Below are 17,318 nucleotides of genomic sequence, written 5' to 3'. Positions count from 1 at the left end.
TTTTTTTTTTTTTACATACATTGTTATGAGACCCAACTGCTCACCCCATTCTGTGACAGCACACTCCTCCCCTCCACCCCTGATTCCCCATGAATGTTCAGCTCCTAACTCTCTCTGCCTTCCCATCTCACCTCTGGACAGAAGCCGCCCCTTTGATCTCTTGTATCTACTTCACTAAGAGGCACATTCTTCACAAGTATCACTTTATGTCCCACAGTCCAGTCCAATCCCTGTCTGAAGAGTTGGCCTTGGAAATTGTTTTAGTTCTGGGGTGATAGAGAGACCAGGGGCCATGCTTTCTGGGGTGCTTCCAGTCTCAGTCAGACCATTAAGTCTGGTCTTCTTACTAGAATTTGAGTTCTGCATCCCATCCTTCTAATGCTCCATCAGGGACCCTCTGTTGTGTTCCCTGTCAGGACATTCATTGGTGGTAGTCGGGCACCATCTAGTTCTTCTGGTCTCAGGCTGTTGAAGTCTCTGGTTTATGTGGCCCATTCTCCTTTCTTCTTTTTGGATGTGTGCATTTATTGCTATAAACTGATCTCTAAGCACTGCTTTTGCTGTGTCCCAAATGTTCTGGTACAATGTGTTTTCATTCTCATTTGATTCTAGGAATTTTTTTATTCCTTCCTTAACTTCTTTTATAACCCACTAGTTTTTGAGAAAGCTGTTGTTCAGTTTCCATGTGTTGAATTTTTTTTCCTTGCTTTTTCTGTTATTGATTTCTACTTTTATGGTCAGAAAAGATGCTTTGTAATATTTCGATGCTTTGGATTCTGTTAAGACTTACTTAATGGCCTAATATGCGGTTTATTTTGGAGAATGCTCCATGTGCATTGGAAAAGAAAGTATACTTGGGTGTTGTTGGGTGGAGCATTCTGTATATGTCTGTGAGATCAAGCTGGTTGTGGCATTCAGATCTTCCGTGTCTTTATTGAGCTTCTTTCGGGATTTTCTGTCCTTCACTGAAAGTGGTGTGTTGAAATCTCCTACTATTATTGTGGAGCTGTCTATCTCTCTTTTCAATGTTGTTACAGTTTATGTATTTTGGAGCTCTGTCATTCAGTGCATAAATATTTATTATGATTATGCCCTCCTGGTGTATTGACCCTTTAATCATTATATAGTGTCCTTCATCTTTTGTGGTGGATTTTACTTCAAAGTATATTTTGTCAGAGATTAATATTGCCACTTCTCCTCTTTTTTGATAGTTGTTTGCTTGATATATTTTTTTCCATCCTTTGAGTTTTAGTTTTTTTGTGTCTTTAAGTCTAAGGTGTTTCTCTTGTAGGCACCATATATACAGATTGTGTTTTTTTGATCCATTCTGCCACTCTCTGTCTCTTTATTGATGCATTTAGTCCATTTAAATTCAGTGTAATTATTGATACATATGAGTTTAGTGCTGTCATTTTGATGTCTTGTTTTGTGTGTTTTCGCCAGTTTCTTTGTTCCACTTAATTTTCTGTGCTCAATCATTCTTTATGTGTTTTCTTTTCATGGTTTTCATTGTTGCTGATTTTGTATTTGCTGGGTCTTTATGTTCTTCTTGTTTTTTATTTTGATGTGTAAGATTGTTAGTTTCCTTTGTGGTTACCTTAATATTTATCCCTATTTTTCTAAGTTTAAACCAATCTTTTATTTATTTATATCTCCTTGACTTCCTCTCCATATGAAAGATCTATGACTACATTATTTAGTCCCTCTTTTTTGTTTTAATGTTTTCATCTTTTATATATTGACCTCTCTGTTTCCCTATTTTCAGTGTTTTAGCTTTGATTTACTTTTGTGTCTTCCCAATCTGGGTTGATACCTGGTTGTTCTGTCCTGTGTTCTAGTCTTGGGTTGTTACCTGATGTTATTGATTTTTTAACCCGAGGACTGCCTTTAGTGTTTCCATAATATTGGTTTGGTTTTTACAAATTCCCTAGACTTCTGTGTATCTGGAAATGTCCTAATTTCGCCATCATATTTGAGAGACAGTTTTGCTGGATATATAATTCTTAGCTGGCAATATTTTTCCTTCAAGGCTTTACATATGTCATCCCATTGCCTTCTTGCCTACATGGTTTCTGCTGAGTAGTCTGAGCCTAGTCTTACTGATTATCCTTTGTAGATGACTTTTTGTTTATCTCTAGCTGCTTTTAAAATTCTTTATCTTTGGTTTTGGCATGTTTGATTATAATATGTCTTGGTGACTTTCTTTTGGGATCTACTTTGTGTGGGGTTCGATAAGCATCTTGGATAGATATCTTCTCATCATGATATCAGAGAAGTTTTCTGCCAACAAATCTTCAACAATTCTCTCTGTATTTTCTGTTATCCCCTCCTGTTCTGGTACTGCAGTCACTTGTAGGTTATTCTTCTTGATAGAGTCCCACATAATTCTTGAGTTTCTTCATTTTTTAAAATTCTTTTATCTGATTTTTCCTCAAATAAGTTGGTATCAAGTGTTTTATCTTCAGTCTCACTAATTCTGACTTCCATTGCCTCAATTCTGCTCCTGTGACTTTCTATTGCATTGTCTAATTCTGAAATTTTATTGTTAAGCTGTTGGATTTCAGTTTGCTGTCTCTCTATGGATTCTTGCAGCCTGTTAAATGTGTCATTATGCTCTTGTATAACCTTCTTAAGTTCCTCTATTGCTCTGTCATGTGTTCTTGGCTTGTTCCGTGTCTTGCTTGATCTCCTTCCTGATCTTTTGAACAGCTCTGTATAATAATCTTTTGAATTCTACCTCTGGTAATTCCAAGCAGTTCTCTTCCTCTGGAAGGTTTCTTGATTCTTTCTTTTGGGGGCTTGCTGAAGCCATCTGCCTCTTTATGGGATTTGATACTGACTATTGTCTCTAAACCATCAATAAGTTATTATGTTTATTTATTTTATGTTTTTTACTGTGTCCTAGCTTCTTGTTTTGTTTTGATATGCCCAACTAGGCTGCTTGTGTGAGCTAGTTTGATTATTGGCACCTTTGAAGCTCTCATATCCTGTCACCAGGTGGTTAGAGCTATTACTAGGTATGTGAGCCCAGAAGTCCATTTAATTTTCTTGTATCATTCAGCTCAGGTGTCCAGATAGTCGGTCACTGGGTGGTGCAGGCTCTCGCCTACGGTCCTAGACAGGCAGGGTGAATGGAGTAGGTACAAGTATCTGGCTGCAGTAGGGGGTCACACAGTAGCAAGGCAGGGTGCTGATGGCTGCCCCTGAATGTCTGGGAGGAAAGCGTGTCCCTGTTCCCTAGAGTGTGTAGGTAGGTGGGTTTTGCAGCTGGGCTATGGGCACCCAATGCTGTTGTCTGTAAGGACTGGGAGGCACCACTTATTCTTGGACCCCGTCACAGGTAGCTAGGTGGCACGGGTGGAGCCACTAGTTGTCAGGCCCCTGATATGAGGACCCTGCTTAATGGGCAAAGCAGTATCAAATGTCACAAACCTGCCACTCCATCATATAGCTGATACAGTGAAGTTAGGCTTCAGGTATATACCCTGTTGTACTGTTTTAATGAGGGCCTATACTGTTGAAATAGGCCCACACATGTCTATGCAAGAGTGAAAGGCATTCAAAGTCCATAGCCCCCTTATGCCTGTGCCTAGGCAAAGGAGCTGTGCCTGCCCTGAATTCCCAGCTTAGAGGAGCTGGCAGGTTATTTTTTCCTGTTTGTTAATTCGTTCTCTCTCCAAAGGTGGAACAATGGCTTAGGGTACGTGAAAGGTCCGACTTCCAGCCCAGGAGATGCAACAATCCCTGAAGCCTGCCTGGGACCTGGTGCAGAGTGGGGAGGGGGGAGGTAAATGAGGAGAAGATCTTCCAAGGGGGTGCTTTTTGATCTGCACAGTAGGTTAGATGCATGTACTTATCTTTTGCTGAATGAGCGCTGCTTTTCACTGGTTCTGGAGGCTTAAGTAGACTCTCTGCTGCTCTGTCTCTCCTGATATGAAAAGCGCATCCCAAGTGCCACCGCTTGCCTCACCACGCATGCCAGCCAATCCAGCCTGCAGGGTGCAGGTTCCCACCAGGTCAGGTCTGGCAACTCCTTGCTGCTTCTGAACCATCTCTCTCTCCCCCTGCCACTCAGTCTGATTCCTTAACTTTGCCATTGATGTTCAGGGCTCCTAAACTGTCATATATAATCGATTAACTTGTTTTTTCGGGTCTTTGTTGTAAGAGGGATGAGAGGAAATGTCTGACTACTCCGCCATCTTGGCCCCGCCTCCAGCACTTTCTTATAAAGTTAAACATACACCTATCCTATGACTTGGCAATTCCATTCCTAGGTATCTACCCAAGAGAATGCAAATATATTTCCTCAAGAAGACTTGTACAAGAATATTCATAGCAACTTCATTCATAACAGCTCAAAACCTAAAACAACCCAAATGCCCATCAGTAGGAGAATGAATAAATACATTTTGGCTACATGTGGAAATACATTCTAAGACTTATGACACTGGACATTTAACATCTGTTTTACACTCATATTTAAACCTCAACTGGATTTAGGCTGCTCAGTAAGTTAGTTTTTAAACAGTGTATCTCTTGATACTTGCAAATGTCATCAATCAATATGTTGGCCACATGCAGTCCACCCTCAAGGTCCATGACATACAGCAACTTGAAAATTTGCTAAGTCATACAGTAAGGCCCAATCCTAGATTTGAGTCAGGTGAGCATCTTTGGGTAAGTCTTCAAGTTAATAATAGACTAAAATTAACAGTCCAGCATTCACACTTCAAAGAGGCTTTGTATTTCTCTGCTTACCCTAAGATAGTAACTCTCAGATTAAAGGATAAAAGTTAATTACTAATACTGGTTACAAGAAGTGAAAAAAAGGTAAAGTACTTTTGCTAATTCTTATCTCCAAAATACAAAAAAGTAATTTGAGTGTTAGACTATTTCAGTGAGTACTTCCGCTACTACAAAAATTGCTGAAGTTCAAAATAAAATTTTAATAATCAATTTATTTGTGATGTGAGTGATATGCATAGGGAATACATGACCATTGATGGAAAAGGGATTCAACAGAAAGGCAGTAAACAGTACAAACATGTTAATGAAACTACAGGCAGTAAAGGCACAAGTTCAGCTAATGTACTGACTTCAATTTTAAGAAGCATTTACTTTTGCAAAAACGTAAAGTTAGCAAGAGAGGCTGTGATAGCCAACTGCACTGCCAAAGAAGTGCTCCTTCTACATAGCGGGAGCTCCGAAGAGGCAGACAGATAAACTTATTCAGTTGTCAACAATATTGGCCACCAAGGTCAAAAGAACTTGACTTCATCCTGGAGCACAATGTGGCAGATTTAGGTAAGTTCACAATTAATGTTAGAATGGAAATGGTGTAGTATAGTATGCAGTTTATTTTAGGGGCATAATTTATTTTATTATGATTAGAACTAAAAAAGATCTAGAGAAGCCACTTAAAATTTCAATTTATACTTAACTGAATTTTATGGGAGAAAATGTATGCGATGTTTGTGTCCATAAATTTGGGAGATTTGCCAAAATATTAGGACCTTTATGTCTGTACTCGTTAGTAATGACAAGGCTATAATATATTTAGATAACCATATACTCATTTAATTATTTCTAAGATAATCTATTTGCAACTTTAATATTGATCTGCTACATCTTGACAAAAAAAGAATAAAACTGAAGTTAATTCACTTAACAGTGTACTACATCAAACAAACATGACAATGAAATGAATTCATCTAGCAGAGCAAAAGTTGACAACGAATAATGAACAGAACGCTGAAATGAGAGTAAATCACATCCTTGGATAATCTCTTGATACAAGACTCACCCTTGAAGAAAACCTACCATCCCAGGACCACAGTTCGTTCCATCTGCCAGTGGCATGTGTTGAGTCCGACAGCCCTTGTGAACTCCTTCTGCGCTTGTGCACCAGAGACGTCTGCACTGTTTCTGCAAAATAACATAAAGTGAGCAAGCAAGAGTAAAAATAAAATCACAACCACGCTAATCAATTCAGTATAATGCATCAGTTTATAAATTGATATTAAATATTTCCTGATTTCCTGGTCATTTTGGGAAATAATCAGCAAAAACCCTTGCTAAATAATTAAACTCTTGTCATCAGTTTTAATCTAACTACATAAAATGGCAACATTTAGGTTTTTTTAGTTTTTAGATTTTTATTCATACACTGAACAATGGGTGAGATGAACTGGAGTGGAAGTATTTAAAATTATTTAAGACATTTTTCTCTCTTAACAGGATCTTTTTTCTAAAGGACTTCTCGTTTTTAAATGTTATTCACAGGGGGTTTCCAAAAGCCTTTTTTGATCCAAGAGTGGAATGTATGAATAATGTGCATAGAAATACTGTATAATATATACTGAAGTTTCTTATTTTATGAATATAATGCATACTTTCAGCTTTTAAACAAAGGGGCCTGAAGTTTTCACAAGGAAACAAAAATCCACATAGAGGCTCATAGGAGTTCTAACCAAGACAGTTCCTTTCTTTTTCTGAATTTAAATTCAAAATTTATTTAGTTTTCAAATCAGGTAGAAGATAAATGTATCTTTTATAATGAAAAATTAAATATTTTCTCCCATAGTGGATGTTTAAAGGCTTGGTAAGATTTGTGATTATAAATTTAAGGTTTTGGGAACAATATTCACTATGTAGAATATAAACTCCATGTCTCTGTACTTACTGATAAGTAACTTTCATTCATTCAACAAATATTTATTTTGGGACATCTACTAAATGGAAGATACTTGTGTAGGCACTGTGTATATATCTTTATTAAAATGAATGAACAAGGCTGCATTTTGGCCCCAATTATCACAATCTAATAATATGTTAAGTGAGGTATGTACAGATATATGTACAGAGTGTTAAAAGAATGAAAAAATAGAGTGACTACTCTGTTAGAATGTAAAGTAAGATTTCACCAAACCAGTGACATTTATTCTGAAACAAATCTTAAATTTACCCTAAAATGTTTATAGACCCAGTAAAAATGTTAGATCATTTACTTCCATGGAAATTGAAAGCATCTAATCTATGAAAAAAAACCTCAAAATAAATTGTAAAGTAATAGCTTAATGAAAACTAATCAGTATACACCAAATTTCATTCCCTTGGATTCAAATTTATGAGAAAGAAAATGTTGTCTATTCAATTCCCTGATCCTTTATAACAACTTAACATCAAGACACCAGCATTTCTTGCCCCTACCCCCAAAGTAATATCATTTTAAATATGTGTCATTAAACAAGTTTAGTTAATTTTCAAGTTACATACCTCTCCTAGCCCCTGTTTACTAAGTAAGAATACATTATAGGATTTTGTGAGAGCTCACAAAGATAATTTCTTAAGTGTCTAACACAGTGCCTGACATATAATAAGTAGTCAAAGCATTTTACCTTCCCTTTTTAACCCCTTTCTGCCAAACACCAATTTTTTCTAAGAATAAAAAAATTAAGATATATTTAGTTCACCTTCCTTAAAAGAAAATAAATACATATTTTGAAATATATGATAGCTGCAACCTTACAGTAGTTTTCAAACAAAAGGATAAAATTTTTCATACCAAATAGGGACAGACTTGTGAGCCAGGACCAAACATAAGTTCACACTGCTTGTTTACATCATACATCAATCCAGGAAGTTGTGAAGACAGATCATATATTCTTCCATTTGGTTTGTCAAGGAGGCATTCCCCATGACCAGTACTGAACAAATGCAGAAAATAAAACATTGTGAATATACATGGAAGCATTTCAATACAAGATTTTTATCACATTTTCTATAGTCCTGCACTTTCAAAGAGAATATCAAATTTTTTTGCATAATTTAAAAACTAACACATATCAAAATCAGTATACTAATGTTCTTTTACACAATGACATCCTCAAAGTTTACAAAAGACTTTTTATGGACTTGATTTCACTTGATCCCCACAACACCTTAAAGGTTATGCTTTTTTTTAAAAAAATAAATAACAAGTAAACAAATTTATCAGAATATAATTTATGAAACATATATTATCACATGACACTATTGCTCTACTTTGCTATCCAATAATAACACCCTATTTGTAAAGTACAAATTGTCAAAATATGAAAATTAAGTTTTCAAATCATTTGAGAAAGTATGTTTTTCATTCTAAACAAAAAAGTAATTTTAAGTTTTATGCTGTTTTCACCTCAAAGTACAGCATTGAGTTAAGAGCTCTGACTTTGGGAGCTTGTCTGTGGTTGCACTACTGCCTAGACTGTGTGACAATGGACAAGTTATTTAATCTTTCTGAGCCTAAGTCTCCTCATCTGTAAAAAGAATGGTAATACCTACCTTATAATTTGCTACTAAAATACATGATAAATAACATAACCAGTTTATGTATATATCTTTTTCCTACTTTATCATGTAATATCCAATCTGTAGAAAACATTATGAAAATGTTCAACCATTCCAACTAGGTTAAAAGCAATTTGTTCCACTAAAATGATTAAAAGATATTATGTGGAAACTTTTACTGGCAAAAAATACCTATCAACTTTTGTCAATAAAATGAACATGTAACTTTTAAAATTTTCATTGAAGGTAATTATAACAATCCCCCCTTCCAAAAACAAAACAAAACAAAAGCATACCTACTGGTGTTTTTCAATTCCTCACTTAACCATTGAACAAAGCTGTAATGAAATTATGTACAGTAACTCTGTGTTGTGTGTTTAAATCAAGCTCCCATAGATAGATAAATAACCACTGATGATTATAACTATGGTATACATTTATGAACATATATTCCAAAGCATTGTTTTATTTGTTTTTATAGTGCTCATAAAGAGAAGTAACTAGAAATTTCTATTATTGTTAAAATGGTGATTAGAATATGTAGTCAAAGAAATGACACGGTACTGCCATCTATACAAAAAGATTACCTGAGAAGGGCTTGGGCTTGCCTCTTTGACAAGTTTTAGTGACTAAGATAGAAACACCATTTGGATAAAAAGAGTTGGGGAGTTGAGAAATCTGGCAGGAGGTGGAGTGATAAGGTAAGAAAAAACTTGGATCAGACTCTCTGAGTTGTGAAGAGTCTCCAAAAGCATATGCAAACCTAGAGACTCCCCATCCCTATGACTTTCTCTGTCCTTCAGATACCTCAAACTTGAGACACTCAAATAAATGTCAAAATATTACCTAGTAGCCTCTGAAAATTTCAAAAACACACATGGAAGCTATGATTCCCATTAAGCCTCCCCGAAAAAGGAGTTTTCATTACAATAAGATGTTCAAGTAAAAAATAATAGGCCTGAACAGCCAAAAGAAGACTTTATTTTGTAGGAGTTAAATAATATGTATATACAATTCTTTTCTTTTTTTAAGCATCCATTTGCACAGTGAAAGTAAGTTAAATTTAAACAGATAAAAACTAAACATAAACTGAAACACTTTAAAAGAGCACACAAATTTCAGATTTCATGATTTAAAATTTTTTCAATTATTCAACTAAAGTAACATATATTCAGACTTACTCTAGGAATTCAGTGATATATTTCTGACTACATTTTGACCAGGTCCAAGGACTCGTGTGGTAATTTAAACTTGGGGCCATTACATGATACTGATGTTTAATTCCAGTCTCCTTACATTTAAAACTATCATCGTGTGGAACATTAAATCTAAAAATAAAAATAAACACTTAAAAAAGAATATTAAAATATTATTTCACAGTATACAAAATCAGTAACAGATATTTTACATTTACATTACATTGTAATGAAACTATAGATAAATTCAGTCACATTGGAATTTGTACTCTTGCTCTCTCCATAAAGCATTATGAAAATAGGATTACCATCATGTTTAGGGGTGCATGACTTTTAAGAAACATTGGATTATAACTTTTAATCACTAGTACAGTTGGTTGATGTGACTTCTGAGTCTAAACAATGAAACCATTTGGATTCTGGCTCACTTCATCACAATATGGACATAACTTTTATGTAAAAATACTGTTAAGTTTCAACAGGCATATTCTTGTGTGTGGATACAGATAAAGTAAAAGAGACATCACAGTAAATTCTAGACCGTTTATTATTGCTACAGTATCAAAAGGGCCTCCTAAATTCCTAAGTCAATATCATTCTGGACTGTCCATCTATATTAAATGAAACAGACTAAGTACTGTCCCTGGTCTATAATCAATAAGTGATGATTGATAGAACTGAAGCAATAGAAATATTCCCAAATGGCTGCCAAATCTTCACAAGAAAAGAAAGGATATTGAATAATTAGCTGGTCAACAACAGACCCCATGCATTCTTTTGAGGATCCACATATAAATTCAAGTTTAGAAGGTACCTTGCAACCACCTAATTCAGATCATTGCCTACTGAAATTTGTATTTCAGTCAGTCTTTAATTAAATTACTTACCCATATCCTAGAGACATCTAAAGAGCTTCTCAGGAACTAAATAAAAATGTAAATAAATGTCTAAGACAGCACTCCATGCAAGAGCAGTTTTCTACTAGTTAACAGCCTTTGCTGTCGCTGTTGTTAGATGCTGTCAAGTTGGTTCTGACTCACAGCAACCCTACAGGACAGAGTAGAACTGCCCCATAGGGTTTCCAAGGAGCAGAGGGTAGATTTGAACAGCTCAGCTTTTGGTTAGCACCTGAGCTCTTAACAACTGTGCCACCAGGGCTTCCGTTAACAGCCTTAGAAACTAGCAATAGTGCCCCCTAGATACTGCTGCAATGCTTCAATAGCCCTTAGGTATTCTCCTGATCCGATTCCCCCACTTCAGTAAACAATGTATAAAATAGAGTATGCAGCTTGCTGATGATCATGAGATACAACCATGCCAAAAAAGGCTTGATGAGGCACTAATTTACTAAAAATGACCTCCACCTCAAATTATTCTACGTATATGTTCTAATCGTGCCTCAAGGCATGACCAGGAAAGGAAAATGTAGTAAAACTAAGAGAGGTAACTCTAGCCTCAATTCCTTATTAGCAGATAACAAAGGAACCTCAAGAGTCCTGGGGGTACACTTGGAATCATTTTTCAGAGAATGACTTTGTAGCGAGTTTCTGTCTTTCCATAGGAGCTCCAAGGGTATCATGGGAAATCATGGCCTCCGTTCTTAGAGCAGAGAACCCCAGCAGAATTTTTAGTAATGTAGGAACAGATAAAAGAATCCCAAATTTTTAATAAAAAGCTATGGAGTGGGAGGGGCGAAGCTTAAAAAAAAATATTTTAATGAACATGGGATCCCCACAGACCACATCCTCTGCTGAGGCTCTAAGCTGTAAGAGCAATGTGTTGGAATTACAAATATTAGTTGGGAGTTCCTAGAGCCAATAGCCCCTGTAGGCCCTCCCATAAGATGGCAGAGGACAGTACCTGGTCATGTATAGGATAACAAGTGATAGAGGCCAGAAGTGCTTGTCATGTAATCCAGTACAGTAAATGAAATAAAAGAATTCCCAAGTTCTAGTTCTTTGCTTAGACTGTTGTTCTGTGCAGCCTGTCTGACCTAACATAGATCACAAAACAGCCAGAGTTAGCATTTCAGGGATGAAAATTATACTAATACTTGTTTTTATAAATAAACGAAGATGCTAATTACTCAACTGAAGATGGAATTTTAGGCATTCTGTGCAATGACATATAGCAGGTGGAATACTGAGGTGACAGGGATACTTACACGTGCCCAAGCTCATGAGCTATAGTAAAGGCAGCACTGAGTCCATTTTCCTCACTAATAGAGCAGCTCCGTAAAGGATCACACAGGGTACCTAATTCTGCTAAACCTGAAAAATTTCATGTTTGTATTTGATCAAAATGGGAAATAATACCGAATTCCTAAAGCAAGAACTAAGTTCTTAAGCATTTATCATTGTCATCACTATTTAGTAATGAAGACAGAGTTGATCCTGAATATTGAAAGCACATTTAATAAGAAGAGAGAAAAAGAAACTGAATGGTTTGTCTGCAGTTCAACCTTTTTAGCAAATTCTTGCACTCTTACTCAAGAAAATAAGCCAAAATTATTCAATGCGCCAACAAGTTAAGAAAAGGCAGAAAAAGCAAAAGAATATTTATTACAAGAAGGATGACATGTTTAGGCCACATTAACATGAACAGTAGGAAAGGCCACAGATGTTTAAATTGGTAAGAGAAAAACTAATAAGAGAAGAAAATAAGAGGGCTACAAATCTATGATTTAAAAAAAAAAGTTTTAAGACTCTGACCAAACCAAAACCAAACCCATAGCCATTCAGCTGATTCTGACTCACAGCAACCCTACAGGACAGAGTAGAACTGCCCCATAGGATTCCCAAGGAGCGACTAGTGGGTTCAAACTGCCAACCTTTTGGTTAGCAGCCGAGCTCTTAACCACTGCACCACCAGGGCTCATGAGGCTTTGAAGCAGTATACAAATACTCAATTACGATAATTAAATTAGTAAATATAGGTTAAGTGCACAGTGCCCGATATTTAACAAACTGTATATGTTAAATAAAATACAATACGATCATAACATAAAAATTATTGTGAGTGCTCAAAAATTTGCCGCTATTTCAGTAATGGGGAATGTATCATATATAAGCATCTATTAACTCTAACAGAAATAATAACATGCAGTACAAATGTTCTGTCTAAAGATGGAGGTAGTATAAACTGTCTAGACATCAAAGACAGCAATAATTACAGTTTATAGAGTCTCGTAAAAATAATACAGAATAAGAAATTCAAAATAAATACTCATTAAAACAATCTATATTCCATTATCAAGCAAGTTAGAATTTCCTTCATTTGTTTTTTTAACATAATGCCACAGTTTTTGCTATTGTTATCCTTCAATAGTTAGTTGTAAATTTATCTGATCCCCAGTAAAGACTCTTTCCATAAAAGGGAAGTTTTTTGTATATAGAATAATCATTCCTTTACTCTAACGTTTTTGCATTTAGAAATCCCTTGATATAGAATAAACACACCTGTATTAGCTACTGTGCTCAGCCCTCTCCCTCAGTATAATCTTTTATTATTAAAAGTTTAAAACATGGATATTTTTCTAGAAATTAAGGTAGATTTCTTAACTATTAGAATGTTTCTGTTGTGCCTTAAGCAAAATGGAAGTTAAACTGAGAAATCTTAAAAAGGCTGGAAAACATTCAAAGACCAGCAAGTTCATTTGGCAGTATTTTTTTAACAAAACAAAACAAAAAAGATTTGCCTTCTTTTTGACCCCAATGCCAAAAGGCTTTGCTTAGGCAAAGTGCTTCCCCACCAAAAAGAGCTTTTTCTTAGTTAGAATCAAGACAAAAAGGAAGGAAAAAAGAAAAAAAGAAAGAAATTCTTTGACAGCCCTCTGTAGAAGGCCTCAGGGAATTTCTGTTTTCCTCAAGATTCTAAAATGAATGCTTGTATATGCAATTTTAGACAATTCCCATATTATTTTATATTTTCCCTCTGTCAGAATAAGTTGAAGCCGGACACATTTTCTTCATGGATATCCTGCTGCTCTCACGCCTTCATTTATATTTTCAATCTGCCAAGTGGCTCAATTCCAATACATTCATTTTTAGGGCTGTTTAGGTATTTGGGACACAATATTGACTTGATTTCCATCCAACTTAGTTTCATACTTAAAGGTGTATGCATTCTAAGCTGAAATATTTAGTACAGACTCACATTTGTAAAAATATGCATTGCAGATGATTACAGACCAAGCTGAAATATTCCCATAAACAGGCAGCACCAAAAAAACTCAAGTGAATGCTAGCATTTGGGTAATAAGCACTAGTCAGTGGTTTGAGCCTAGCTTCACCTAAGCTAATTCTGAGTTCTCTAAAAGTCAGAGGTAGAATAAAGCAGCATGGGCCCAAATTTTACATCATTTCCTGTGTTTGGAAGTGTAATGAGCTGCAAAGAGTTACCCAATATAGCCATCTTGAAGAATGAAAGCCATTTTTCAACATACTTTGTATTTTTTGGCTCATGGACTGAGACACAATACCTGCAAAAGGAGACATAGCAGGAAACCTAGAAATTGTCAACATTTTGTGTGTGTCATTAAAAACTGACCTTCATTTGTTATTTTTCCATATATTTGAAGTGAGAAAATAAAATACTAAAACTTGTGTTAATACAAGCTGTATAGCTTTGGGCAAACTATTTATCCTCATCTATAAAATTGCAATAATAGTTGTACTTAACTCATAAATTGTTTCGAAGATTAAATGAGTTAAATCATGTAAAACTTTAATACTGTGTATGATACAAAGTACCATATATAGCATCTATCATTAGAAATGTTAGCATCATTATTGTCATCATTACCCCTTCATTTAACAAATGCTAATAATGCTTTCATTTTCATAGTCTCTGTTTCTAAATGTCACTATGATTTATGTGCACAGGTGTGACTGAAAACTACAAAATATTCATGGGGGCTAGGAAACCATCTACTTTTATGTAAACGTCCAGAATATGTAAGATTGAATGAGTTAAAAAACAGTAAGACATGGCCAGCCTAATTCAGCCAAAGTTTGTATTTCTTGACTTTTAGTAATGCAAAGATGTTCAACAGAATATAAATTACTAACTCATAAAACATACCTAAAAAGTCAGAAAATAATTTGCATAAAGGGAAGAAGGGGATCTGCTGTAAAAACTACATCAGCAGACGTCTGCTTCCATAAGCATGGAAAATTAGAGTTTCTAAAGGGTCCTCCTAACACAAAGAAACTAAGTCTTTAATAAAAACTACTTTTTAATGGATACTGAACTCACATGATTTATAAGGACTATCAAGTCTGTCAAGGCTGCACCTTGAAAACTATCTCTCTTAGATGCACACACTCATATTCTGAGCTCAAATCTAATCGGAAAGCAATGAATAGTAAGGAGAGAAGTGTTTGCCCTACTCTGAGGGCAAATATTTATAACAGCACTATGGTCCAGAAACTAACAGCTTGCTAGAAGAACCTTCAAAGTAGAAGATCTGATCCTGAGTTTTCTGCATTAAGCCAGGGGCTCTGGTTAGCAACAATCTTTGTCTTCTAGTGGAAACAAATGAAAATCTTCTCTGGAGGAAAGCACATGCCATTTGAACTGTCACCCCCACTCCACAAATCCATGGAGTAATATTAAGTAAATATGAGTTTGCAATCAAAGATCACCAAACATAGAAAGAAACAGGCCAACATAAGAGGGAGTTAGCAGAAACACCCTATTTAGCTACCAAGTATTTCAGAAGAGGAAACTGCCAGAGACAGAATATAAAATTATTATACATAAAATGTTTAAGGAATCATGGAATGCAGTTATAAATATGAGAAATTATAAAAAGAGTAAAAACAAAATAAACTGGTAGATTCTGAATAAGAACCAAACAGAACTTTTTAAGTTGACGGAAAAAATATATTTATATATCAAAACAAAATTCAGAAGTGAATGAAATACAAGATTAGAAACAGCCAAAGTGAGAAATAGCAAAATGGAAAACTGAGCTGCTTAAATGAAGCATGGAGAAAAAGAAATAAAAGCATGGCTATCAGAATGAGAAGATCTTAATACAAATGTAATTAGGATCTCACAGGAGGGAACAGATATAAATGCAAAGTTTGGTGAGATAACCGGTGGTAATTTTCTAGGTTTTTGGAAGGTAAGAAGATAAGAGCAGAAACTAATGAAATAAAAACAGAGGAGATAGAAAACGCCCAGAGAAGATACAAAAAGTCAGTAGTTGGTTCTTTGAAAACACAAATACAATAGACAATATTCAGGTGCAATAGATCTATTTAAAAAAAGAGAGAAGGCATAAATAAACAAATAAAATGGGGTACTGCAATAGAGCAGTGCTTAAAAAGATGATATGAAAATAACTTAATAAATTGGACTACTAAAAGAAATGATCAATATTTAGAAAAATCTAGCCTTTTAAATAAATTGAATAAGACATAAAAACCAAAATTGTCCTATTACCATTGGAGAAATTCAATAAATAGTTAGAAACTCTTTCCACAAAGAAACATGAGACTCAAATGGTTTTCTAGGTGGGATCTACCAAACATTCAAGATATAGATTATTCCAGTATTACACAAAATCTTCCAGAGAATGGGAAAAGAGACAATATACCCTAATGTAGTCTATAAAGTCAATAACAGTTGATACCAAATTTAGACATAGATAGTAAGAGGAAGGAAAATTACAGGTTTATGAAAATGCATGCATAAAATTTTTAACAACAATGTGTTAAAAAAATGAGAAAAGAAAAACCTTGATCCAGGTTGATTTAGCATTAGACAATTTATAAAATTAATTTACCAGAATAAGATGAAATAATCATATGTTTATCTCCATATATGCAGAAAAGCACCTGAGTAAATATCATATACATCATTAAAAACAGACACATAGAAAACTAGGATAATAAGTTTATCTCTCAAGAGCTTACAGCAAATATTATTTTTAATGTGAAACTTTACAAGTGTTCCCCTTAAAATTCAGAAAAAAAGGCAACAATGACTACTATCATCACTTCTACTCAACATTCTATAAGAGGCTCTTATCTCACAGTAAGAGAATAAAAATAAATGAGAATTATAATGATTAAAGTAGAAGAAACATAACTGCCATAATTCACAAATGATATAATTATCTACATAAAAATCTAAAAGAATATACAGGTAAATTATGCGAATTAATTAGAGCAATGGCTCAGGTGGCTAGATTGAAAATCAATAATCCAAACAAAATCTACTGCATTTCTACCCACCAGCATCAATGTTTTTGTTGTGCCTTAAGTGAAAATAAATTCTAATAAAAGTTGTGCATGACTCATTTGAAAGGAAATAATATATAATTGAAAGACATTTTAAAAGACCTACATAAATGGAGAGATAAATGTTTTACAAAGACTTCACATGCTGGTTCTAAACTTTTTATGGAGGAGCAAAAGGCCCAAGAATAATTAAAATATTTTTGAAGAAAATAAAGTGAAAGCATATACCCCACCAATTATTAAGATTATTAGAATATTAAAACTAAACAAGTGTGGAATTGGTGCAAGAATTAAAAAAGGAGGGTGATTGACCAATGGAACAGAAGGACTATACTCAGACTCACATGTATATAGAAATTTTACATGTGACATGGAAGATTCTAAGGACATGAGGGGAGCTGTTTAGTGCATAGGTCTAGGGCAATTGGTTATCCTAACAAAAAAGAAACAAACCAAAACACCCCAAACCATTTCCATCGAATTAATTCCAACTCATAGCAACCCTGGAAGAACAGAGTAGAACTGACCCATAGTGGGTTTT

At 34.8% G+C, this 17,318-nt stretch overlaps 1 protein-coding gene across 1 annotated transcript in view; it reads right to left on the bottom strand.

Annotated features, from left to right (window-relative positions):
• ADAMTS20 (ADAM metallopeptidase with thrombospondin type 1 motif 20) overlaps positions 1-17,318 on the bottom strand; it is a 218,167-nt gene that overhangs the window by 133,263 nt on the left and 67,586 nt on the right. The window contains exons 8-11 of the mRNA XM_004384567.1: positions 11,692-11,797; positions 9,513-9,659; positions 7,565-7,706; positions 5,821-5,925 (exon numbers count right to left, since the gene is read on the bottom strand). Of these exons, the coding sequence (XP_004384624.1) occupies positions 5,821-5,925; positions 7,565-7,706; positions 9,513-9,659; positions 11,692-11,797 (500 nt within the window). The remainder of the gene's footprint in view (positions 1-5,820; positions 5,926-7,564; positions 7,707-9,512; positions 9,660-11,691; positions 11,798-17,318) is intronic.

This window comes from Trichechus manatus, unplaced genomic scaffold (genome assembly GCF_000243295.1).
Source record: "Trichechus manatus latirostris isolate Lorelei unplaced genomic scaffold, TriManLat1.0 scaffold00123, whole genome shotgun sequence".
NCBI lineage: Eukaryota > Metazoa > Chordata > Mammalia > Sirenia > Trichechidae > Trichechus > Trichechus manatus.
Note: the sequence above shows the minus strand (reverse complement) of the source record. Positions and strands in the feature narration are given on the sequence as shown.